The sequence below is a fragment of the Pelodiscus sinensis genome, chromosome 4 (genome assembly GCF_052426305.1).
Source record: "Pelodiscus sinensis isolate ZL-2025 chromosome 4, ASM5242630v1, whole genome shotgun sequence".
In the NCBI taxonomy this organism is placed as follows: domain Eukaryota; kingdom Metazoa; phylum Chordata; order Testudines; family Trionychidae; genus Pelodiscus; species Pelodiscus sinensis.
In genome coordinates, this window is record NC_143055.1 from 45,888,966 (window position 1) to 45,916,542 (window position 27,577).

Below are 27,577 nucleotides of genomic sequence, written 5' to 3' on the forward strand. Positions count from 1 at the left end.
TGTCTGCAGATCAGAGCACATCATGCTTTTAGATTAGACTGTTAGATGCTGTAATGGAATAGCCTCTTGAAGTGCATTATGTAAGTTGCTGAGAACAGAATTGTTTTAATTTGTTTTCAGAAATTCTCGTTTCTTCTCATTCAGTTCAAGAGAGTACAGTAGTAACCAATCAGAACTATGCCGTACAAACGTTCAGATTAACATCAAATTGACTGAGCCTCCATTAAAAAGAAATACTGTGTAGCTGGATTCTTTATTTACCTTCTTATATTTAAGATTCTAGGGTTCACACAGGAAGGGGTGACACACACCCTTCCATACATGCATATGTGCAGGAAATAGGAACGTGGGTGTAATGCAGCATGCCCAGGTTTTGCACCTAGCTTCTCTGAGTCCAGGGGCTGGTCTTGCTGCCAACCCACCACCCACTTCACCAGACCTGAGTCCTGCAGGCCCCACCACCACCAGGGTGCCCATCATATCCAGTAAGACTACCATTTTGGAAGGGCGGGGGGTAGGAGGGGCTGTACGTGGCTATGCATACTGGGACACTGCTTGCACTTGTTCCCCTTCCCCTCACTATCAGGGAGTGAGGGAAATACACAGCTTGTGCGCATTCCTCTCACACCCAGCTGGTGTGATAAAGGGGATAGAGAAGTAATTCACACAAGCTGTGTGTACTTTCCCCTCACTCCATGATCATGAAGGGAATGGGAAGAAGAGAAAACAGAATCCCAATACATGTGCTGCAGCTCCTCTCCTCTGGCATCTTCCCAAAATGGCACCACTGTGATCCCACAGGCTCTGCAGCCTGCTTCCCTTGGGATCCAGGCTACTAGCAACTCTCCAGGGTTGGACGTTTCAGATGCCATTTGTGGCAATGGCATCTGGTCCATCCAGTCCAGAAAACTGGAAACCGGATGTGTCACCCCAGCCAGGAGTGGTGAGGCAAATGAAAGGGGGGCATACACGTCTCCCACATGGGGCCTGGAAAGTGGTACCTCACAAGTAGTAGGATATATACTGTGATGTCTAAGTATGAGCTTGAGATGCTCATAGGAAATCTCAGTATAGCTGTAAATAACATATTGTATTGCAGTTGCTTCTGCTTCAGAGAGCATTGGCAGTTAGGAACTGTTTACTGAGAGCAAAGAAATGGTGGCCAGGAAACTATTCTCTCAAAGATGCTATTATATCATCAGCTTTCAAATGGACACCCATCAATGACAGAAGGGACTTGGAGTTAGCTTCTCATCGGATGGATGGGACCTTCAATGGTGCAACCCAACCAATATGCACTGTTGTGTTGTGTCATCAATGGGTAGAATGTCAACTTTGTGTATGATTCTTAAGCCTTACCACCTTCTGGTCCAGCAAATTTTACCAGCTGAAGCCACAATATATTTAGATGCCAACTCCTAAGTAACTGGTCTGAATCTATCCCAGGGTCAGTAGACAGAAGTCATAATATTATGTGGAGGATCTGAATTCACCCTATTCAGGGAACTTAATGACAGAGTAATCATAGATGCTCAAAATATTAAACACAGAACATTCTGTATTTTTGTATCTCTGAGAGCACAATAAATTATTCTCAAAGATATTCCTGGAGTTTATAACAAATTACTTATATTTGCATGTGACATTTGTATATTATTACAAGATCTATTCTCTAATGCTTATTGGTGTCTTAGCAGCATGATCCTCACCTTAGGGTACTAAAGCTAAACATGGGATATGCAGTGCAGCAAAAGCACTGAAGTGCTTTGAAAATTTTTCTCCAAAATTTGAAAACATGAGATTTCCTGGATTTCCTAACAGATTTTATCACACAATGACTTTGGCTATCAAACTTTCTTTTAAGGAAAAGATGCTGATATATTGTTTTTTCTTTACCATCTCTCTTCACTAGTTTGATTCATATTTTAGTCTGTTTTCTGTTATCTCTTCTCACCAGTCTTCCTTCAATGCTCTGTGATTCCACTTCCCCCCACTTCATTCTATTCCTCTTCTTTTTAATTTTTTCCCTTGTTTCTTTCTCTCCATTGCTATCTCTCCTGCCCCAAATTTGCCTGCACAGTCCTCTAATCCTACATCATGGCATTTCTCATGCAACTCCCAGTGCCCCATGTCTGCTGATGATTGTATTTACTTCCAGCAATGGTTTGACTGGGTTGCAAGTGCTTTAGAGAATAGAATTATACTTCAAAATAATCTGGACAAACTGGAGAAATGGCCTGAAGTAAACAGGATGAAATTCAATAAGGGGAAATGCCAAGTACTTTACTTAGGAAGGAATAATCAGTTTTACAGATATAAAATGACTGCCTAGGAAGCAGTACTGGTGAAAGGGATATAGAGGTCATAGTCGACCACAAGATAAATGAGTCAAGAATGAGTCGACAATGGGACACTATTGCAAAATAAATAAATAAATAAATAAATTCTGGGTTGCAATAACAGGAATGTTGTGAGCAAGACATGACAAGTAATTCTTACACTCTACTCTGTGCTGATTAGGCCTCAGTTGGAGTATTGTGTCCAGTTCTGGGCATCACATTTCAGGAAAGATGTTGAGAAATTGTAGTAGGTCCAGAAAAAAGAGCAACTCAATTAAAAAAGGTTTAGGAAATCTGACCTGTGAGGGAAGACTGAAAGAACTGGGTTTGTTTAGCTGTTCAATGGACAGCATATACCTTTGTAGCTGAACATTTGTGAAGTATTACACTATCAGACCACCTGTGGCTGAATATCAGCTTTTTCATGTTGGGTATGTCTAGACTACATGGCTCTGTCGACGGAGCCATGTGTCGTATCTCGGTATTTTCGTACCTCGGTACCTTCGGTGGTCTGGACTGTCAGTGTCAGCATCGTCTGGTCAAGGTCATCCTGGCGTGCTCCTGACAGGACCTCTACTCCGTCGGTGATAATAAACTTTCGGCTGCATGCGTAACAATCAGTACTCCCTTTATCTAGAGTGTTAAAACCCGTGCACTTGGGTCAACACAGGAGATCTCTGAGAGGCCCCGGAAACGACAGATGCTGGCAAGGTTTGAAATCAATCAAGCAGGTTTGTCAAATATGAAGCTTTACCAGTTGGTAACAGAGATCAGTACGATGTTACACCACTGGGTACTATGGCTCGCGTTGACAAGGTACCAACACCAGGCAGGCCTATTGCCATATAACAGATATTAACAGCAGTTAGTTAAAGTTAAGCTACTGTGCGTTCTGTAAGTTCAGGAAATGACACCTGCCGTTCAGGTGCCTAGTGCACCCCACCCCTCCAAGGTCGGCCGGAGAGCACCTTTTGTGGTGTCCTTTTATAGACAGATACAAACAACTTACATCATTTCTTTACGTACGGGTTACCACCCTCTGTTGCTTAGATACCACCCCTCACCTTACGGAAGGGGGCTTACTTACTATCCTTCATGCTGTCAATGCCGACCTGGTCCTGAATCTAGGTAGGTATGTGCATTCGTGTTTAGGGAGTTTTTGTACCAGGACATTCCTTAAGATGTTCTGTTACTCCCTTTTGTCTTACAGTCTGTTCTCCGTGCCTCCCTGTGTCCTAACTTACACAATTTCACAGTTATGAATATTGAGTTACTGAACCAAAGTCTTGCTCACTAGATTGCAGGCCTGTTGCTATTTCCATATTGCAGGCCTTAGGCCTGCTGACTCCATATTACTGACCCTCAACTTACAACACCATGTAAACTAGTTTACCCGGCATAGACAAAGAAGTGGGAATTTCAATAATCCCCGCTTCATTAAAATAAACATGGCCGCTACGCTGTGCCAACGATCAGCTGATCCAGCACAGCGCAGCAGTCTAGACGTGGATCTGTCGGCTGGGGAAGCCTTTGCCAACCGATCCCTTATGCCTTGTGAAACGGGGTTTACAGGATCAATTGGCAAAGGCTTCCCCAGCCAACAGATCCGCATCTAGACTGCTGCGCTGTGCCGGATCAGCTGATCGTTGGCACAGTGTGGCGGCCATATTTATTTTAATGAAGCAGGGATTATTTAAATCCTCACTTCTTTGTCTATGCCGGGTAAACTAATTTATATGGCTTCATCGACGGAGTCATGTAGTCTAGACATACCCGTTTATTGACCCACGAAGTAAATTAACAACCTGTGTTTTATTCCAGCTCAAAACTTGAAATGCATTCATATATTTAATGAAATGTGTCTCATATAAGGTTCATTATAGTAAATTGTGGAAGTTCGTCTTCTGAACTGCTTTTCCATTAATTGATTTTTTCGGCCATGTAAGACTAATGCAGATAAGAACCTCTCTCAGCAAAAAAAAGATACAGGGATACTGGGGCAGAATTTAATTCTGCTGAATTATTGCAAAGGCTTTATACTCTATAATACATATAATCGGTCACTATCCTTCAAACTGAATAACAAAATAGGAATTTGTACTAATAAGAGAAAAGAATTTAACTTTCACACACACACACACATATATATATATATATATGATTTTGAATTGTTACATGCAGCTACATGAAGGTGACAGTTTAGTGCCAAGGGAAAACGCTTAATGTTGTGCCAATGCCAAGCAGAGTCAATATACCTCAGAAAGCCATTGGCAAAAATCTTACTAAAATGTTCTAAGTTCCTATTTATCTAATGCCCTTGGTACATCTTTACAGCACAAATAAGTATGTGTCTTCATTATCACATTAGGCAAAACAAAGAAACTCAAAGCAGATGCAGACACATAAACCTGCCTCATCTCATCGACTCTGCCCCATTGCTCCAAGTAGTCTTTTGGCGCTCCACTCTCCCCATTTCGTTGTTGATTGGTATGCTGCCAAAAGTACCTCAAGTGCTGATGTTAATCTAGATAATGAGCCTTTATCTCAATCCCATCTGCTGTGACTGGAAACCACTAACACTAGAATTTAGAACTGTGTGGTAACTGGAATTTCCATCCTACAGAAAGTGTGGCATTAAAAGAAAATCAGAAGATAAACATAGGCTATGTAACATTTTCTATGGGAGAGATGCTTTCAAAAAAACGTGTTTCAGCTCTTCCAAAATGGACTTTAAAAAAAATTTCTGCTCAATATGCTCCCAGAAGTTTGTGTTAACTCACCTTGCATGGTGTTGGAGCACATTATGCCAGCTAAGTGGCACCAAGCTACCAGGGTGCCAGAGAGCTCTGAGATCTCCCAGTCTCTCCCAAAAGGCAGGTGGCCAAAGAGCCAGAAAAGGGGGTGGGCAAACTGGCTGCGGGCAGGCTGTCTTACTTGGTTTCCATCTAAAGTTTCAATAGAAACAACATGTTCATGGGAATGTTTTATTCTTCCAAATCAGCATCTTCCACTGGGAAAACAATTCCACAGGAAAGTGCTTGACCAGGTTTTAGAGATGCTGATTCTGGTACCTGTTCATTGTGACAATGTTGCCAAGATCTAACTTGACTTGATTTCATGTTGGAAAGCATAATTTAGGGGACATGTATGCCAGTCTTTCTAGTCAAGCATATGTGAAGGTAGTATTTGCCTATGGGATTGTGAATTGGCACTATTAAAGAAATCTTTGGAGTTAGCATTTCCATTAGTTCAAAAATAGCTAGCTGAATTGTAATCAACTTCCCTCAACCTTTTGTCTTACGTAGATGTTTTCTACATAGATCATAAGTAGATGTTTTCCCCCCACAAATTGTGCATTGTATTAAACATCTGTTTTGAAGCAATTCAGAATAATTTTCTATTTTAAGTAATTTTGCAAATCTTTCGGACTTTGGCATTAGCTCTTCTGCTCCATAAGGAATCTTGTTTAATTGTGGATCATTACTCAGAAATCCTAGTTCCATAGCACATCTGTAACCAGATTGTGAATACTTCCCCCCTCCCCCATTTAGTTTAGCAGAGTTTTGTTAAGAGACAGTCTTATGGTTAAAGCCTACAACTGAGTAACATGACAGACCCTCTTCGTGGTTGTGCCACAGCATTCCTATGTGACCTTAAGAAATTTGTTGAATCGCTATGTGCCTCAGTTTCCCCATTTGTGAAATCGGAATAATGGTACCTCACATGGACATTACAAGAACAAATGAATGTTCACAAAGAGATCTGAGTTGTTTGCATAAATAATGCTGAAGTAGTATTGGTGCACTAAGAGAGTATGGTGCTGGGCACTTTAGAGTTGTGCACAATGGATGCTAGTAATAATACAATAACTAGAAATAAGTAGAAAATAATGTATCAGACAAAGATGACAGATGAGGCTTATGAAATATTTTGGATCATTACTGTAATCATAGAATCATATAATATTAGGACTGGAAAGGACCTCGAGAGGTCATCGAGTCCAGTCCCCTGCCCTTATGTTAGGACCAAATACTGTCTAGACCATCCCTGATAGACATTTATCTAACCTAGTCTTAAATAGCACCACAGATGGAGATTCCACAACCTCCCTGGGCAATTTATTCCAGTGTTTGACTACCCTGACAGTTAGGAACTTTTCCCTAATGTCCAACCTAAACCTCCCTTGCTGCAGTTTAGGCCCATTGCTTCTTGTTCTATCCCCAGAGGCCAAGATTAACAAGTTTTCTCCCTCCTCCTTATGACACCCTTTTAGATATCTGAAAACTGCTATCATGTGCCCCCTCAATCTTTTCTTTTCTAAACTAAACAAAACCTAATTCCTTCAGACTTCCCTCATAGGTCATGTTCTGTAGACCTTTAATCATTCTCGTTGCTCTTCTCTGGACCCTCTCCAATTTCTCCACATCCTTTTTGAAATGCGGTGCCCAGAACTGAACACAATACTCCAACTGAGGCCTAACCAGCACTGAGTAGAGCTGAAAAATGACTTCTCGTGTCTTGCTCACAGCACACCTGTTAATGCATCCCAGAATCATGTTTGCTTTCTTTGCAACGGCATCACACTGCTGACTCATATTCAACTTGTGATCCTCTATAACCTCTAGATCCCTTTCTGCCGTAGTCCTTCCCAGACAGTAGCTTCCCATTCTGTATGTATGAAATTGATTGTTCCTTCCTAAGTAGAGCACTTTGCATTTGTCTTTATTAAACTTTATCCTATTTACCTCAGACCATTTCTCCAATTTGTCCAGGTCATTTTGAATTAAGACCCTATCCTGCAGATTAGTTGCAACCCCTCCCAGTTTTAATCATCTGCAAACTTAATAAGCGTACTTTCTTTGCCAATATCTAAATCGTTGATGAAGATATTGAACAGAGCCGGTCCCAATACAGACCCCTGTGGAACTCCACTTGTTATGCCTTTCTAGCAGGATTGTGAATCATTAATAATTACTCTGTGAGTACAGTTATCCAGCCAGTTATGCACCCACTTTATAGTAGCCCCATCTAAGTTGTATTTACCCAGTTTATTGATAAGAATATCATGCAAGACCGTATCAAATGCTTTACTAAAGTCTAGGTATACCACATCCACCACTTCTCCCTTATCCACAAGACTCGTTATCCTATTAACATAGTAATATATTGAATGTTTTAACAAGGGTCAAGCTATTCCTCTCCTCAGGACTGAGCTTACATTTTATGGGGCCCTACACAAATGAGCCCTCCCTGTGTGGCTTCTGCAGGGACTTCGGGCTTCCCTTCACCCTTGCCACCCCTGGGCAGCTTGTTCTGGGCTCTTGAGGCTTCCCTCCCACCTGCGCTCCCACCCAGCTTCTGCTGAGGGCTTAGGGCTCAGAGATTCCACCAGCAGAGTCTACTCATGTTCAAGGACTTGCCTGGGATCAGAGCCAAGTTGCAGAGGCTGAGGGCTCTTCTCCACCCCTTAGGGCAGGAAAAAGCCCTCACTAGTGTCTGGCCACTGTCTGAGAGGAGCACATTTGGTGCTGGGTGGGAGGAAGCAGAGAAGAGGTAGGGAGAAAGCAGCCCTGCTACTGCCAGCAGGGGAAAGCAACCAGAAGAAGGGAGCAGAGAGGAACCAAGAAGTTTGCAGTGGAAGTGATAGGGCCATACTTAGACATACAAGTACAGGCAGCCACATAGGGAACCCAGAAATTTAGTGCCCCAGATTTTCAGGTGACCCACGAAGTATAGCGAGGAAGAACCCAGTGGCCTGGGATAGTGGATAGGAAACTGGTAAATTCCAGATTTTTTTAAAGCATCCCTTTGTGATTAAGACCTGAAAGTTCTTGATGTCTCTCCTTTATGACAAATTGAACCCTTTAAAAATCTAATAAAATACATTTGCAGCCAGTGACATTTTTGTGCATTTGACTAGTAAGATAAATCATAACTTCATTATTTACTGACATTTCCAATGGTGTATGTCCCACTTTGATTGAAATTTTACCTTTACATTTAGCTAACACAATTCAAAATGCATAATCACCCACCAAGAATATTTTTTACAAATTGCTACAGTATATTGTGTGTGTTTTGGAATGTTGCCTATTTTGTGGCTTTATTTCTGTAACATTGACAAAATGAAAATTTATATTGGCTCTGGCAGTGGGCAACTCAAAAGACTTGGATGTTTATTTTACTTTAGTTAATAATCTAGGCGTTTCGTATTTGTCCCATGGTTGCCTGAACTTAGTATCTCTACAATGATAGTTCTTAGACTAAAATGCAAGTCATTTTTTTAAAGAGTGGATTCACTCTCATGTACTTTCTCTTTCAACTTCTGGTGACTACAATGAGGTTTGGGTCTGACCCTTTTTGTAAATTTACCATTTTAAAAGGGAAAACTGTTTGTGGAATCTTCTTCAAAGACCAGGAAGTACTGAGTGCTCCTCAAGAAATGCCATTCCTAAGCAGTTAGACAACATTGTCTGCCTTTCTCTTGCATCCTTTTGTCCAGGCATTGTTTTTTCACAAGGAATCATAATAGCATGAGCTATAGCAGTGTTAGTTGATTTATTTTTTGTCAAGGTCCATATTTCTTGGTCAGATAAAGTCAAGGTCCATACTCTGGAGCTAACAACAAATGATAATAAGTGAATAAAAAGATTTAAGGCCTGTTCAGAAGTTTCTTGCAGTCCACATTTGGCCTACAATTTGCCTATTAACAGTCCCTTTACTTAAGTATTCACAGGTAAATTACTGTGAGATCAAAATACCATTAGCTGTATGGATCCCTAAACCCAACTGGGTGAGGAAAAAACAAAACAGTAATTGATACAGGGCTGTGTTCCCTGTAAGCTAAGTGCTTGGACAACTACCTAGGAGAGATTCAAGTGCCATGCAGCTGATCTGCAGAGCGCCCACACCTGGCAGCATGTGTTTCTACAGGTGGTGCTCATCCACAAAGACCTTGGTGCACATAGAAAAACTTATTCAGCACATGGATGGACAAAATTAGAGGGAACATTGTTACAGTGGCTGGAAAATCCCAGAAAAGTGGATTCATCACATACCGAGCTGAACATCACAGCTGCAGAACTGGGGTTTGGTGCTTTTACAAACTGGAATTAGTGGTGCTGATTGACCAGTATTCAAAGCCAGTGGCACTGGAATAATTTTTAGGGTGGGGATATGGAGCTGTGCCTCCACCCCCACTTTACCTTGTCAGTGTCCCTCCCTGCCCCAGGCTGGGGCTATAGCTGCGGGCAGGTGCAGAGACTCAGGCACAGGGCCAAGGATCATGCAGCTGAGCCCCTGGAAGCCAGGACCCTGGGCCAGCAGCAGATCCTGCTGATGGGCAGGACCCCTAGAGACAGCATGGCCAGTGTCTGGGACCCCAGAAAACAGCACAAAATTTGGGGGGGGGGTGCTACAGCACCCCCTGCTCTCCTACTTCCTTTGTCTACGTTCAAAGCTGCTTGCACCATTGTGCTATGCCACCATAAACCCATCTTAATTGGGCCCCTGCATGGCAATTGTGACAACTTAATCCCAGATCACACCTCATTCTTTCCCATCCTTACATTTGAGGGGAAAAATAAAACCAAAACAAGAGTTTTGGAAAAAAGGTTAAGATGTACTTACTGCTTAAATAATATTTGAAATGAACAAAATCACTGAAAGGTACAGTACAGCCACAAAATAAATGTAACCACTAACTTCTTATTTACTGGAGTGGCCACTAACAACATGATGTTTTCCAGGTATCTACGGTTCTAGAATTTGGTCGCATTGTAATTTACACTACCAGCCTTCGTGTGGTGAGAACTACGTTTGAAAGATGCGAACTAGTAAGAAAGATCTTCCAAAATCACAGGGTGAAATTTGAAGAAAAAAACATTGCCCTGAACAGTGACTATGGGAAAGAACTAGAAGAAAGATGCAGGAGGGTGGGTGAAATCCCATCACTCCCTGTTGTCTTTATTGACGGCCAATATCTTGGGGTAAGTTCCACACATATCTAAATTTCCCTCTGCAGTCTGTGTGCATAGATGCTAACCAGTAAGAACGAGGAATTATTTTCTTTTATTATTTGTATTACAGGAGCAATCATGGATTGGGCCTTATAGTGCTTGGCCCTGTGCAGGTATACAGTGAAACATGAACCCTGTCCCAAAGAGCCTACAGTATAGGGTAATACAAGATGCAACAAGTGGATGAAACAGGAAAAAGTTGGGGAAGGGCATGATTAAGTAACAAAAAAGTGAACAAGTTATGCTCAGCCTCTGAAGAAATAATTCAACTTTATAATTGAAACCATAAGAATATAGGGAAATGGGCTTCATATTATATTTGTGTCAGCTAATATAGTCAAGAATCAGCATGGAGTGTAGTCAGTATTAGATTGCTATTTATTAACGTCTGTATTTAAATATAAAATGTATTCTATATGTTTGGGGCTCAGTTCCTGTGATTTAGATGCCATTTTGCACTCTTCTACATCCTTTATGTGATTAGTTAAATTCCGTTTATTTGCATGCAAGTGGCTACCTCTTCATTTTAAGTATGGGAGAGAGCTGCATAACCCTGAATCAGAATGGAGTGAGGTAAAAAGAACAATATATTATTATGCTGAGAACTGAAGATAAATTTATTTTTTAAAAAGAAATCCAGACTAGTATTCTCAAGCCTTGGGTCTAAAAATTCACAGATGTTTGAAACTAGATTTGGTTTGGGTTCATCTCATCTGTTCAAACTTCCTTTCTCACTTAGGCTATGTCTACACTACAGATGGTTTTTTGGAAAAATGGCCATTTTTCCGAAAAACTTCACTTATGTCCACACTGAAATCACATTCTTTCAAAAAAAAAAATTGAAAGAACACAGGAGTTTTTCTGACATTGGTAAACCTCTTTCTATGAGGAAGAAGCCTTTTTCTGAAAGAGCTCTTTCGGAAAAAGGCGTGTGTGGACAGGGAAGAGGGTATTCTTTTGAGAGAAGAGGAAAGAGAAAAAGGCACGGGTGCCCTGGTGGCCACTCTGTCCATAGCAATCAAAGCTTAAAGGCAAGATAGCGTCCATTCAGTGAGGACGCTATCTTTCTAAAAAGCAGATCATTTTTTCAATGTGCTTTGGCTGTGTGGATGCTCTCTTTCAGAAGGTTTTTTCGGAAGATTTCTTCTGGAAAAACTTCTTCCAAAAGAAGCCTGCAGTCTAGATATAGCCTTAGAAAGATTTCTGAAGTGTTTAATTTGTAGTTATGGAGAGTCTTCAAGAAGAGCTTCTTCCACATCACCAAAAGGTTGAAATGGCTGGTGTGTTTCAAAGAAAGGCAAATAGAAAAGGCATAAAACAGAGACATTTCAGAGGGCACAAAACTTATTCTTTATGTATATATAAATCAGCTGTTAAAGAACCATCATTAAAGGTGTGATAGTGACTTGACAAACTATTTTGTTTATGTTAATGAAGATAGAATCTTTAATTAATTATTTGTTGAAAACAAATGGAATAGACAAACAAGGGATCCTTGATATTAGAGCTGACTCAATAATGGGAAAAAATCATAAAAAAATCCACCAGTAGGCATTTGAATTTGCTTTGACTGTATTTATGCTCTATTGGTGTTGACTTTCTCTGAATCGTCTAGCAAATAAGTTTACTGCCAGGCATGTTTACCAAAACAGCCATATGTTGAATCAAAATATACAATCAACTTTTTCTTCATAAGGACACCTTGCCATGTTTTTTTTTAATTTGAGTTACCATAAAAAGCAGTGGATGGTTTTAGTTAGTCACCTGTTTAGAGACAGAAAAACAAATTATATACTAATGTATCCTATTCTCCACAAACAGATTGTATTATATTGGTGGACTGCTTTATTTCAGCTTCTTACTTAAATCCAGTAGTCAAAACAGTGCTCCATTCATTTTCCAACAAATTGCTAATTTAAAAAAGAAATACCGCTGGGACAAATGACTCTTGTCTATTTTTGGCAAGTTTGAATGGGCCACACATTTCAATTTGAACAGCAGTGGTAATAGCACAGTTGACCATAGGTGGGTAGTAAATAAAAAAGGTCTCTCTTATACTTGTGCAGCCAATCGCTTACTTTTTGGATTCAGATGCAGATATTGATGTTTAGACAGAACCTTCAAGGTGACTTCTATCTGGGTTGTTAGTTCATTACATCAGTATAGTAGATATCAAAAGATTGCTGTCTTGTGATATCAGACAAGTAAGGTAGATTTTGAAGTCTAAGAAAAGGACTCCTGTGAGAGGGATTCAGATATGAGAGAAGCAGACACAAGTCTTGTTACATTTTTTCAGCTATTATCTAAATGGTATTGGTGTTATGGAATAATCTGGTTAATTGTCTGGCTATGCCAAAGGAAGAACAGAAGACATTTGACACAGGTTTAATCAGGCTGCAACTTCACTATTAGATATCTGGGACTACCTGGTAGATACAGTGTGCAGCACAGATAATCCCAGGTTTATTCCATAATTATTCAGTAGGCATCTAAGCAGTTTTAATCTCTCCCATTCCTAGCCATAAAACAATGTTCCCTTCACTCAGCCAGCCAAACACCTGCACTGTTTAAAGGTGCAAGGTGGTCAATTTGCAATATATCCTCTAACATTTACTTGAGGCCTGCCTCTCTCAAGCTTGAAGTATGCCCTTCAATTTCTCACTCTACTTTAGTATCCCAGCGTTTTCTGTAAGAAGGTGATAAAAAAAGGAATTGTAGAAATTGTTTATCCTTTTCCAATTGTTTATCTTTTTCCAGAACTGTTGGAGACCTGTCAGATGTAAAATCCAAGGGTTTCCTGGAGGGTCAGGGAGAGAAAATGTATGAAAAATATGCAAAGGGAATGGTTGAATGATATTTTTCAAATTAAAGTAGAACTTAGTGTTGAATAATTTATTTTCATATGATATTTGATTAATTTTATCTTCCATTAGTCATTCACCTTAGAGATTTGGCTGAAGAAATTCAGTTATGTGTCCATTTAATATATTTCATAATTTTTTTATATTACATTTCTTCCCTTTGGCCAAATCTCACAGAGTGGCAAATGTAATAATTAGATTTTTTATTTTCTATCTGGTCTGAAGATTTACTGATGATGATACTAACATTTAAATGTGTATAGCTCTTTAAGAAAATACCAGTTGTAAAATGTGGTTGTATTATAAACTCAGTGGTTGTGTTGCCTTTGCCATTTCAGTGAGTCTGTGTGATTACCTTACTCTGTGTGCTTTTGTATTTTGCAACAGCAAAAACATTCTATGGCTTTCCTTTGGTGGTATGAATAGTGAATACTCTTACAGTCATTGTCCCACTATCATGAGTGTGAGGTGACAATTGTACATCTGTCACCAGAACAAGCTTTTATCCCCCTACCTGCTTTCTCCGTTTTGCAGAGGTCAGTACTCCTAAAGAGCTGGTTTTAATATTATCTTTTTAGAGACCAATAAGTCAGCAATTTAGCCCTTTGAGGACTAATTTTAGGTTTTCCTTCCCCAGACTATGGGACTGTGCTGAATTCACAGTTTTCTCATTTTGTGGCAAGGTTCCCAGGCCTTTGAACATGTTATGATGACTGCCTGGTACAATGGATGAAATCATCTGTCCAACAGTAGGATCATGTGGTGTGTAAAGTTGAACGCTTGACTCTGTCCCCAGTCCTCATGTATTATGTCTACTCCCTCCCCCAACCCCTTATGAAAAAACTGCTGTTTGGAGATACATTAATTTTTCTGACTTGAAAAAACCCTCCTCAAAGATGGCAGAGGAGAGTGTGTGAGGTGGCGGGTGGGGGGAATTGGGTGATTAACTTTACAAGGGATAATTTTTAGGAGCCAGGAAACTGACTCAGTCTGTAGGCTAAGCACGTTCAAAGAGAAGTCCTTGCGTTTGCCATTTTATTTAAGACTTCTTATTTCTTATAAACTCACTCTTTTCAGATAGTAGTTACTATTGCCACACAGCCCCCTACCTCATCTAAAGTGGTAATATTGTTATTTGTCTTTAGACACAAGTTGATATCATTTTGTATATTCCCTGAAACAAGCAACATGCATTTTAATATGGACAAATGCAAGGTCGTGCATCCAAGAACAGAGACTCTAGGTCATATTTCCAGGATAGGAAATTGTATCATGGAAAACAGTGTCTCAGGAAAAGACCTATATGCCATAGGGTGTGTCTAGACTACAGGTTTTTTTGAAAAATGTGGCCTTTTTTCAAAAAAACTTCCCCGGCATCTAGACTGCTGCGCGTTCTTCTGAAATTAAAGCGAAAGAACATGCAGTTTTTCGACCGTGGTAAACCTCATTTTACGAGGAAGAACGCCTTTTTTCAAAAATGCTCTTTAGAAAAAAGGTGTACTTGAATGCAAACAGGGCTTTTTCAAAAAAGAGCACCCAGACTGCCTGGGTGCTCTCTTTCGAAAAAAGTGGCTCGCTTTTTCGAAAGAAGTGGTTACAGTCTAGATGCTCTCTTTCAAAAGTGGCTTGTAGTCTAGACGTAGCTGTAGCGAATAACAAACTGTACAAAAGTTGCTATGGCTACAAGAGTGTGTACAGGGATAGCAGGAAGGTGGTATTATGTCTGTATTTGGTGAGATCACTTCTGAAATACCATGTTGTGTCTGGTGTCCACACTACAAAATAAAATGCTGAAAAATTGGAAAGGATTAAAAAAGAGCTACAAGAATTATTCAAGATCTATAAAGCCTGCCTTAAAGTGAGAGATTTAAGAAGTTCAGCTGGATTATATTATCCAAGACAAGGTTAATAGTGATTTGATCATTGTCTGAGAGCCTCCATCAGAAAATTGTTTGGATGGTAGTGAAAATAACATACAGCAAAGAATTTTACTGTATAAATTAATCCAGGAATGTGCTGGATTATTCATATTAATATCAGCCAATTTTATAAAAAAACATGCTTTAGTTCATTGAGAAATTAGGCCCTTTTTTATGCAGGAGCTCAGACTTGATAGTCATAAGGGCACTTTCGGGCCTTATAATTGACATCAATGAAACTATGGCTACATGTACATTGTATCACTCTTGTGCAAAAGCCTATGCAAATGAAGTGTGGATTAGCAAGAGGCTTTTGCCCAAAAAAGGAGCCATTTACATAGCTCCTTTTTGCACAAAACCCCCCTCTTGTGCAAGAACCGTTCTTCCTGAAAAAATAAGGAAGAAAGGCTCTTGGGCAAGAGGGGGGTTTTGCACAAAAAGGAGCTGTGTAGAGGGCTCCTTTTTGCACAAAAGCCTCGTGCGCAAAAATGCCCCCTAATTAATTATGCAAATGAAGCATGGCAATATGCTAATCCATGCTTCATTTGCACAAGCTTTTGCGCAAGAGGGATGCAATGTAGATGTAGCCCATGAGTGTTGCCTTCATAAACTGAAGAGCCCAGCCATCACTGGTGAATCTTGATCTCCTGCAGTTGTTTAGTAGCACTTTGAGAAGCTGATATTCTATACACAGAAACTTGCTGGGCAAATAGTAAGAAAAAGAAAAAGCCAAGCAAATAGTAAGAATGTATGGGAAAGAAGGGTGTCATTTTAGGACATTACGAATCTGAACCGAATGGTGAAGCTTGGGTGAGAGAGAACCCAAAACAAAAAAGAATATTTTTTTTTTATATGGGTGGTGAAGAGGAAGACTGCCTAGATGTTTTACCAAGGGAACGACCTACCACACAGGCAGGTGCAGTTAATCCATGAGATGTAGTATACAAAAATGTTTTCTTCTAATATTATGGAAGTATTCATAACTAGAGGTGGGAGAAAAATATTCAAACAGGTATTTTTCCTGAAAAGATTTGAGTCAACCAAAGGATTTTGTAAATTCACTCATTTTTTTAATTGGAATACACCCAAAACAAAATTCTGACAAAAAATAATAATCAGAAACATAAATAATAAAAAGTGAACACTTGTTTTTTTCAGTTCAAAATATTATATTTGAAATTTTATTTATTTTAAGAAATACCTTAGAGATAGAAATCAAAACAATTGATTGTTATTTTATTACATTTTAAAAATGCCACTGAATTGAAAAAAAATCCATTATTTACATAGTTCTATTCACACCTGTACTCTTTCCTCCCAAAAGAGAGAAATGAATTTAATCTAAACGCAAATGCACTTTTACTGCAGTGCAACAGTGGCTAGAGAGTGATAATTATGTGTTTTAGTGATATTTGCTCTCCATTTGTCTTTTCAAACTTAATAAATACTAGCCATACAGCATCAGATTTACTACACTAAAACTTCATTAAAGCATAATATTTTCTGATCATTGCTGGTTGATAAAAATAGTTGTAAATGAAGGATAGCTCTTTAAATTAAAGATAGATGATAGTCTGAAAATCAAATGAAAAATAAATGAATTTATTTATCAATGAGATGTGGGATTCAGGGGAAAGTAAGTTCAGAAACATATTTTAGGCTCAGATCTTACATCTGTGTCCCAAATCACAACATGATCTTCATGTATCTATATTCGACATCTCACTTGCAGCAAACTCTGACTTAGTGTAGAAAAGATATTCATATCAAAATTCCCATATAGACACTGAGATAATTGTATCTCTTTGAGCAAGGATGCCTCTGCAATTCTCCTTGTGCAGACTTATGGTGCTATGGCAGGACAGTGTGAGAAAGCTTCCACCTCATGTCTTGGAGCTATGTCTCTTAGGACCAAATCCTGTTGTCCTTAACTCAGGCAAAACGTTCACTGAACCATTGCTAAACAAGGACTGCATAGTGTTGCACTTACTCCTTGCTACCCTGTGCATTAAAACACACTTAGACTGAAGGAAAATTCAAATAATATAATTAAAGGCAATACACCCTGGGGATCCCTTTTCATGTATGACTTTTGTTTGCTATTTCTGTGCAAAATGGTTAATGCAAGCACTAAGTGCTCTGATTTACATTTAAATCAAAACTCATATTACAAATGGATGATAGCATTGTCCTCTGACTAGAAATTACTCACACTATAGGATAATTATTTAGTTGTGGCATAGAGAAAGATTTAAAAAAAAATGAAATGGGGCAGGCTTTTTAATTTAGTAGATTTAACATCTAAATTGAATAATCTTGATTTGGATTATAATTCTGAATCCTACTAGTGTACTCAACATTACTTCATCTTGAAGAACTGAAATAAATTAATCTCAGAGACCTGGTACTGTAATAGTGGGCAGATAGAGCCATAGATGCTAGAACTAGGGGTGCTGGAGACGTAGTAGCAACCCCTGACTTCAAGAGGTTTGAATAATTTGCAAACTTCAGGCTATGGTTTGCAGTTTGGTTCAGTGGCTCTCAGCACCTGTACTATACAAATTGCTCCAGAAAGAGCTCCATCACCATAAAAATGGTGTGTGTGATATTAAATCTATTTTAGCATGCTATCTACATAGGGCTAGATCATGCTTTTAGCATGGAGCTCATACTCAGGGGGTGTTAGGGAGCTGTACTCCGCCCCCCCCCCAGAAGACTGGGTGGGAAAGTATTTAACATGTAATTATATTAATTTAAAGGGTGTCCAGTTTAGCTGGTACATGTTGGGGAAGGAGAAGGAGGGAAGCTCATGGTTGTGCTGTCTCAGCTACTCTTCACAACCCACTGTACATCCATGTGTGTGCATCAGGAACACTGTCTCTGTACTTCCCTAACTATTAGCGTGGTAATTATTGATGACCCTTATGTTGGCCTCAGAAGGGGTAGAATCCTTCCTCCTTAACACCCGCATGCAGCTGTCTAGGTGCAAGGCATAATCTAGTCCATAGCCTGTGCCATCATCAAAGAAGTTATGAAAAGCAGCTACCATGTAAACCCAGTGGCTAATTTTTGAACTAAACCATGGAGCCTTTATTTTTATTCTTAGAGTCACCGAACTTCAGTATAAATTAGCTCCCTGGAAAACAGTCTCACATTTCATTTCTAGTTCACATTAAAGGCTTTAAAAGTGTTGCTAACTATTGTACCATTAAGATGAAAAAGGTGCAGTAATGTGAATTTCTGGTTTGCAGCTGGGATGATAAAGTTTTAGCTGAAAGCAAGCTGAAATATAAACCCTTTAAGATCTGAGTTCATAATGGAAAGCCTGTCAAATTTTGACTTACTGTTACAGTAGCTTTACACTACAATCCAATATCTAAGCAGCAAAAAGCAGGAATCATAGACTTTTTTTTGCCAACTATTGCTACACAGTTATAAGACATTTCTGTTTTAAATGGAAACATACTGTAGTCATCTCAGGGATTGTATAGATTTGGGGAAATTTGCACTGTTGTATCTACTTCAGTGCAGTAGTAAACCCCTAAGTCTTGCCTCATTACCTGGAAAATCCAAGCTATGTAACCTGTGTCTTATACCAATGCAGTGCATCTATACCAGAGGTTTGCACTAGTGTAGTGCCTAAGTTTAGTTCTTCCCACATCATATAGCCAAACTTCAACAAACACTGTTGTGTTTATTTGCAAATGTTTGCAAACAGTCAGATTCTGTGACCAGAATGTTCATGTGCCAGGTTCTGTCACCCTTACCCACATTGAGTAGCACATTGCACTGAACATTTAGTGTGTTCAAGCTAGAGATGTAGTGGCTGGTAGAGCTCCAGAATCCCCTAAGCAGATGTCAGAGGGCCATGGAACAGTCTCTGAAGCAGCTGTTTTCATCAGACCATAATCTGTAGTAGGCTTCAATAGGACAGTTCATGGAGGCAGGCACTACTCAACATGAACAAAGGTGGCAGAATTGAGTGCACAGTCAGCTTTGCTTCTGTAACTAACCACAGCCATATATATATTGTCTGTCCTTTTTAATTCCAGTGCGGTGAAACAAAAGAATAGCAATGAGTTGTTAGACAAGTGTTGGCTAAAATATTCATATGTTGTCATTGAAGAGAAAATACTGTAGTCATAAACTGTGTCTCTGAATAAGAGCCAATAGCTGTAATAGAGAAGTTACCCACAACAGCTGCTGTATTTATGCCTTAGAGAGAGAAAAAATGCCATTCCTTGGCAAAAGCTAAAGCAAGACAACTTTGTTCTGGGCATCTAAGTTGGGTGGGAAGTCATAAGGAATCATCCCCAATGCTAGCTGCAAGCAGATCCTTAGCTGGTGTAAAAATTATCATAGTTCCATTGACTTGAATGGAACAATGACAATGTATACCATCTATGCCCATTGAAGTAAAACACCTATGCTTCCACTCTGGTGCCTCAGTCAACTAATAGGTTGTAGAAGTAACTGGGGACCTGTATACTCCCATGAACATGGGTTTCAGTTCGGTGTTTCCACCTGATTGTATAACTCAGCCATTCTTCCTCTGCACTGACCTTTCACCAAACACCTATCCCAGCTGTTGTAGAAACAGGATCATGGAGTCAAGTTGCATGGTGTGTGCTGAGACACTTTGTTTGTACTCTACATGGCCTGCTTCCCTGCTCAGTAGAACATAAATTCATTTGCATTCAGGGCCTTCCAGGCCCCAAAAGGTAATTGAAGGACAGTGTTGCAGGTAGACGAGAAGTAGCATTTGGCCATGGAGAGCAAAATACCAGTACTCCACATATTCTGAGTTGTGAAATGAATTGTGTATTTTCAAATTTGTACATACAGTTCACTATATTTTGTGCAATGACAGTAATTACAGAGCTATAGGAAGAACAGTGTTGCCTAGTAGCTAGAACATTAGACTGGGACTCAGAAGTGTTGGATTCTACTCCCGGCTCTCCCTCCAGAAGCCTTCTGGATAACTCTGGGAAAGCTGCTTGTCTACCTCGTGCCTCAATTTCCCCAAACCTAAAAAGGGGTTTAGCTGCTTTTTAAAACACCTTGAGCACTACAGAACTGAGTACTATACAGGTTGAATTTCCAAAAACCAGGACTCCCTTGTCTGGCAATGGAGCATGGGTGTTCCTGGATCAGGGATTCCTGGCTGGGAGCCCCAGTGGCAAGAATGGCAAGAGGCCTGGAGGCTTGGAGCCTGCAGTGCTGGTGCTGGGACAGGGGCTGGAGTCCCAGTAGCACAGCTGGTGCCACAGCAGCCCTAGTAGCAGGGCCAGGGGCATGGTAGCTGCGGCAGCACCAGTAGATGAGGCGGGGCCAGGGCTGGGTCGGTAGCAGAGGATCTGGTCCAACAAATTCTCTTGTTTGGGACTGTTCAGGCCGTAAGGGTGCTGGACTTGAAGGTTCAACCTATATAAGAGGTAGGTGTTATTGTTCATCTACATAAGGTAAATTCAATACATTAAAATTGGACCCTCAATTGCTTGCAAAAACAAGAAAAAAGTTTTACATCTTTGGCACTTTCATTTTGTTTGTAGTAACCTCTGAACATTTACTTTCAGAAAGAAAATGATACTATTTCATTGTGGCTCTGGTTCTGATCACAGAAATCCCTAAAGTCCTAATGTACTCGGTCTAAATTATTATTCTTCACCACAGACTTTTGATTCAATGTTCTTACAGAATTTTCATTACCTTTACTCACTTTTAAGAAAGTTATGTCTGAATTCAACACTCATGTGCTGGCGTACTTGAAATATAGTTTCCCTATATTATTTAGCTACATTCTCTGAGGCATTGCATATTCATATAATTGTATTTTTGATAGAACAGAAAATGTTTTCTGTGTTCTATCAGGAAGTGCATAATGTAAAATAAGGTGAAAACGGTCTAATTAAGCTGTGATGCAATTCACAATAAAAACAGAGTAAAGAGTTAAAGAACCAAACGTGGACAGTTTTTCAAGAACTTGGGTTTCAGTAATCCTAAAGCTCATTTCCTAAAATACTACACGTTAAAGTTCAATCTTTTCTTCAACCTGGTGAAGTTTCGAAGGAAAAATCCTCAGGTAACTCCAATCACCCAGTGCTAAATCTGCCATTTTTTTCTTTTGCTAATAGGGAGCTGAGAAAATTTTGTCAATGAATGAATCTGGGGAGCTGCAGGACCTCTTAACCAAAATTGAGGTAACTGTATTTTCATAAACTCTTTGAAGAAATTACATGTGGAAGCTATGTTAAAATTAAATGATTTGCTAGGTAATTCCTTTATCTCTGTTTTAAACTGATGATCACAAATCCCATTTTATTTTTTTTAAATGACCAACTACCAGCAAAGATTTCAGCCCCCATCAGATGTTTGGGGTTGCTACCATGCCAAACTCCCAGCCACTGTTCTGGAGTATGATAGGGAGAAGACCCAAGACATTTATTCACTCTAAGAACTATTTATAAAATGTCCACTATTTCAGCTGGAACAAATCCAGCATAAGAATTCTGATATTTAATCAGACAGCAAATTATTTGATCCTGATAGAAGAGAAACACAATGGTGAATACAATGAAAAGCAACATTCAAAATAGTACAAGTGACCAAACCATCTCCACTCAACAATTGGGTGTTCCAGAGGGAATTTAATAGTGAAGGAAGCAGCTGCCCTGCACCCTCCATCCTCTAGCCACCTCTGGGTGCAGGGATTGATCATTCAGACAGCTTTACATATAGTTACGCTGTGTTTGTTGGGAGGGTTTCTAGTACCCATCTGCGGAAGGATGGTCAGTTAAGGATGGTCAGTTAAAGCCTTGATTGTGTGTGTGTGTGTGTGTGTGTGTGCTCTATCATAAAGTTCATGTGTGTTTTTTGGCAACTCAAGATTGGTGTCTCATTTCCCCATACTTATTTTCTCCCGCCCTTTGCTTTCTTGAGGTTAGGACATAACCTCAGTCTCTTACTAAGTGTATACACAACACCTAACACTAATCCTACCCCTCTATGACCTTGCCATGTTATCAATGCAACACACATTGAGGAAACTAGCACTGTCGTTGTGGGCCCTGTGGCCTCATCCATCTTCAGAGGCACATCTTATGCCGTTCTTTGCCATGTATCAGATGCATTAGGAAACCAGAATTTATGTGATTCTTGGACCAGATCCTCAACTGAAATGAACTGACATAGCTATCAAGGGAACTGTATTGATGTATGCCAGCTAGGGATCTGCCTTTCCTCACCCTTTCACTTTCTATATGGTGATGGCTGCATTACTGGTTAGACAACTATTTTTCTGGACAGTTTTTCCATCACTTCTGTTGATTTGTTTGCTGAAATTACAAAGAAGTGTATGTACAAAGAACATGCTTGTAGCATAATCTGCTAATTATTTACTTATGATGCTGCTGGGAAATACTAAAAGGGATTGTATTCATAACTGGCTCTCATTTGTCAGTTAACCCTCAAAGCCTTCACTCTACACAGCAACTCTGGAGATATTCCCCCCCACGCGCACACACACACACGCTACTGTAATTACTTGCAAAATTTCATTTCTCCCATATAATGTATTGATCACCCTAAAACTTTAACTGGCAATGTTTTCATCAAAAGAGATTTAAGCCTGCTTCTTACATCTTTTAATGCATCACAAAGAAAAAGAAACGGAAAATTAAAACAGATTCAGAAACAAATGAGAGGTCTAAGCCTTATTTTCACCTAGCTCCTACTGGTTTACTCCAGTGTAACTATTGATTTTGAAGGCATTTATTCCTTAGAGAAATGTAAGAAGAATTTCATCTGTGATGGTGTCACAGAGCAGACACTCACTGCTACGATACCTCCTGCTGGTAGCACTGGAAATTAGCTCTTACCAGACAGAGGGAGGTGCCCTATGGGCGAGCATCTCCCCCGTCATTTCATTCTCCAGTGCCAGACATACATCACTCCCAGACTATGGTGTCCTCTTCAGGACACTGCCATCCGGCAGCACCCACTACAGTTGTGTCTCAGCCCCATTCCAGAGTGGGAGTGATCTCTCCTCCAGGGATCCCCCAACTCTTCCATACCTGCCTGGACTCAATGACCCACTGCCAGTCATCATCTAGCCCCCTGCCACAGTGGCAAACTGCAATCTGAAATGGCCACTCATCATTGGCAAGGATGTGTGGACCTGCTGCCTCCTTTTAGCCTGGCTGTCTCTCTGCAGTCCAGTATGTATGCTCAGGCCTTGCCACCTGGGAATGAGCTCTGCTGCATTTCTCCCACACTGCTTTGTCTCAGAAGCCCCCAGCTTCCATGGCAGCCAGGTCCCTCCTATTCCCCAGCAAGAATCTATCTCGTCTTTGCCTCCCTGAGTCCTTATTTATACAGACCCCAGCTGGCCTCTAATTGGCAGTATCTGCCTCCGCTGAGGGCTTTGCTCTCCCAGAGCTGGGGGAAGATGCCGCTCACAAACTGGTATATATCTTTTACAAGTAAAGCCTAAGCTAATTGCCTCAATACTTAGATTTGAATATACTGGTTTTCTAAAGAGCTCTGCCTTGCTTAGATGTATGAATCATTTTCACATATGAGCAACTGTCAAATGCTGAATCACATAATTCAAACACAAACATAAAAAATTACACAAGTCATACTATAGTAATATGCACTATGCATATTAAGTTACCTAATAGATCATAACTAGACAGTAAAATATTTAGAATGTAGCTAATTCTTTTGGGAAATGAAAATCCAAACCATTTCGCATTATGTTAGCTATACCAACTCGTAATGACTGCTGCTTTTATAACCTGAAAGGAGAGAGAAAGCAAGATTCTATGGCAGTAGTACAACAAAGACAAAAACCAAAACCAGATTCCAGTGTTCAGATTTTATTGTTTCCTACAATATATATTGCAGAGTGGATTTCAGTTCAGAATCCTCATTATACTGGAGCTTACAATTATTAATGGGGTAATATTTTTTCCTCTCTGGCTTTCTTTTCCCTCATGCAGAGAGTGCAGCATCCCCATGAATGTCCTTCCTGTGGTGGTTTTGGCTTCCTTCCGTGCTCAATGTGCCATGGGAGCAAGATGTCAGTGTTTCGGAACTGTTTTACGGACTCTTTCAAAGCCCTCAAGTGTACCTCTTGCAATGAGAATGGCTTACAGCGCTGCAAGAGCTGTGCAAGTTAAGAATGGCATCTTCCCATGTAAAATCACAATTTATTATGTTACCGCAACAGTTTGTTACATACTTTTTAAAAACAACCATGTTTCTGATGCAATCAATAAAATTGATTTGTAAGAAACTTTTCTGATCTCATTGCTGACACTTTTAACTCTGGCCACTGCCCCTTATGTGCATAAAGTCTCAAATAAAGGGAGAGTACAGGCTACTTAAGAGAACATAGTGCTCATAAATGCCTTTGGATTGGAAATCTTCTTTATTCACATAGGAGATTTAGCAGCAGTAACACATGTTTCCTCACACTGCCCCACCCAGGTATCTCAAACTTGACTTGGAAAAAAAAGGAAGTTTATATCTGTTTGGTAGTTTCTGCACAGACTGCCAATGATGACAGTAATTTTGTGATGTAGACTAACAAGACAAGACTACTGATTCTTTTCACTTAGCATTTTACTGTATTGTAAATGTTTGATAGCTCACTCGGGCTAAAATGTAACTGGTGATTTATATGTAAAATATCCCATAACTAACCCTTGAAGAATTAACTTCTCTTAGCCTGCTACTTTTAATGCCAAACTAGTTTATTGAACAAAGCTCTATAAATGCTTGGTGTTGTAACTTCTGTTTGTAATCATTTCTAAACCATCACAAGGAAGTATTGATCTGCTACATACTGCAGTGATAACTTGGGATCACAAGAAAGCCTTACAAACTACAGTGTATGTAAGAAATTAGAAATTGATTTCTGCTTTTTTGGATTAGTAACAAAGAATCTCTTCCTTCTTGCGGTCTTCTACATGGCAGGACAAATGAATTAACAGAATTGCATTTGGTCCAAGGAATAGTCAAAATGCAATGTGGCCTGGAGTTATTAGAAAGTGAACTACAAATCTGCAAACTTTCTTTTTGCATATTCTTTCTCTTATACAACCAATGTCCTATCTGTATGTTATGTTGCCACAAAGAAGCAGCCTTGGTTAATGCATAATGAATATTCTTGCTATAAGGTCAGGAGACTGGACTTGATGATCTCTCAAGGTCCCTTCCAGTTCTAGTATTCTATGGTTCTCTGATTCTATGACAAGAACTGGTTGGATTAATGGGAAATGGAATGGTCTGAAAGAATATGCTGATACTCGTTATCTTGCAGTTTCTAATAAATGAAACCCTGCTTCATTCATATCCTTTGCCACTATTGTTAATGAGCACTGGATATAGCTGATGAGCACACTCATTTCCTTAATACTCTAAGGGAAAAAAATCTATGGAGGATAGAAAATATTAGACTATTTTCACTGTTATAACTCTGGTAACTGCCCCAGGCTAGATGCATATATGGAAACAATGAGTATTACTGTTAGACAAAACCAGGTTGTTTGGAGAGAGCAACAGAAGTATATGTATATTTATCAAAAGTGCCCTGCAGAAAGTTAAATTGGCACAGCAGTGGTTCTGCATTATGGCCTCAATTTACTCTCTGCAAAGAGCCATCATATCTGTAAACCACTTACATACAACTTCTCCAGGGCTTGCATAGTTCCTAACTAGAATTCAAGGGTACATACGTCTTGTGTTCATGGGTGTGTCACTCTACATGAGGCCAGGGTGCAAGTGAACCTTTCACTCTGTAAGACAATTTTGGGCTCCTAGAAAAATGTATTTGTTTGCGCTGGGCTGTTGGCTTTTTAAAAATTTGCCAGAGCTGAAGTTACTAAGTACTGCATTTTTATTCTACAGCTCTGATGCAGGTATTTGTTTTTATTTAATCCCTTCTTATGTTTTTAAAAATTTGCTATTCTGTGGAATAGTTCACTAAGGGTATGTCTACACTACCCCGCTAGTTCGAACTAGCGGGGTAATGTAGGCATACCGCAATTGCAAATGAAGCCCGGGATTTGAATTTCCCGGGCTTCATTTGCATAAGCGGGGCGCCGCCATTTTTAAATCCCCGCTCGTTCGAACCCCGTGCCGCTCGGCTACATGCGGCACGAACTAGGTAGTTCGAACTAGGCTTCCTAGTTCGAACTACTGTTACTCCTCGTGGAATGAGGAGTAATGGTAGTTCGAACTAGGAAGCCTAGTTCGAACTACCTAGTTCGTGCCACGTGTAGCCGCGCGGCACGGGGTTCGAACGAGCGGGGATTTAAAAATGGCGGCGCCCCGCTTATGCAAATGAAGCCCAGGAAATTCAAATCCCGGGCTTCATTTGCAATTGCGGTATGCCTACATTACCCCGCTAGTTCGAACTAGCGAGGTAGTGTAGACATACCCTCACACATGGAAAGAATTTTTCTTTTTAGCTCTGGGAGGTGTCCAATCATTTTTCTTATGAGAAATAGTGCCTCTAGAAACTGCCTTCTGTTATATCTATGACTTTTTCTTGGTGTGAGATAAGGTAGCTGAGATAATTGTTTATTGGACCAACTTCTCCTGATAAAAGGTGCAACCCTTTGGAGGACACAGGACACTCTTTCAGGTCTGTGGAAGGAAGCAGATGTCTGAGCTAAATAAAACTTGTGATAGATGGTTAAGCAGAAAAGGTAACATGCTGGAAGTGGTCATTTCAAATGAAATGGGCTATTGCAGGGTAGATTGTTATGTGCAAAGGATTGTGATTGGAAGCGGACAATTAAGGATATTGGGCATTGTGGAGTATTAAAAAATCTTGTAATGAGCCATTAAACCAATGTCTCTATTAAGTTAATGTTTTTTTATGTCTAGCAGAGTTATAATTAAGTTCCCAGGCTTACTTTTTGAAGATGTGCAGGTTTCCTTTGAGGACAAGTATTGAAAGATCAGCTATGGAGTTTGCATTTTGAGAACAGTGTTTGCCCCTGGGTGATCAGAGTTGTCTTTTTATCATTTTTCTGTGTGAGTTCATTTGATTATAGGGGTTGTCTGGCTTGATCCACGTACTTGTTATTGTAGCATTTGATGCACTGGCTGAGGATGACAGTATGTTGTGATAAACTCATGTAGGACCCAGGAGTCTTGAAAGGTGCATAATTAGGCTATTGACCCTTCTAGGAATTTAATTATTTGTCTGTTTTGTATCTGTTCTTCTGGTAGGTCCAGCTGCTGTTTTGACTTGGTGTGTCCTTGATGATCTTGGCAAGGTTAGGGGGTTGTTTGAAGGCCAGAAGAGGGAGTTTGGGAGAGATGAAAATCAGAAAAGAAAAATATTAAGGTCTCCCTAAGTACTGGTTGTTGCTGCTTGATGATGCCCTGTACGGGTTCCAGGGTGGTATGTGGGTGACAACTAG

General features: G+C 39.9%; 1 protein-coding gene across 1 annotated transcript in view; it reads left to right on the forward strand.

Moving 5' to 3' along the window:
• GRXCR1 (glutaredoxin and cysteine rich domain containing 1) overlaps positions 1–24,358 on the forward strand; it is a 48,456-nt gene extending 24,098 nt beyond the window's left edge. Inside the window, exons 2-4 of the mRNA XM_089777642.1 lie at positions 10,088–10,327; positions 21,272–21,337; positions 24,140–24,358. Coding sequence (XP_089633768.1) covers positions 10,088–10,327; positions 21,272–21,337; positions 24,140–24,319 — 486 coding nt within the window. The 3' untranslated portion in view covers positions 24,320–24,358. The remainder of the gene's footprint in view (positions 1–10,087; positions 10,328–21,271; positions 21,338–24,139) is intronic.
• The last annotated feature ends 3,219 nt before the right edge of the window (positions 24,359–27,577 follow it).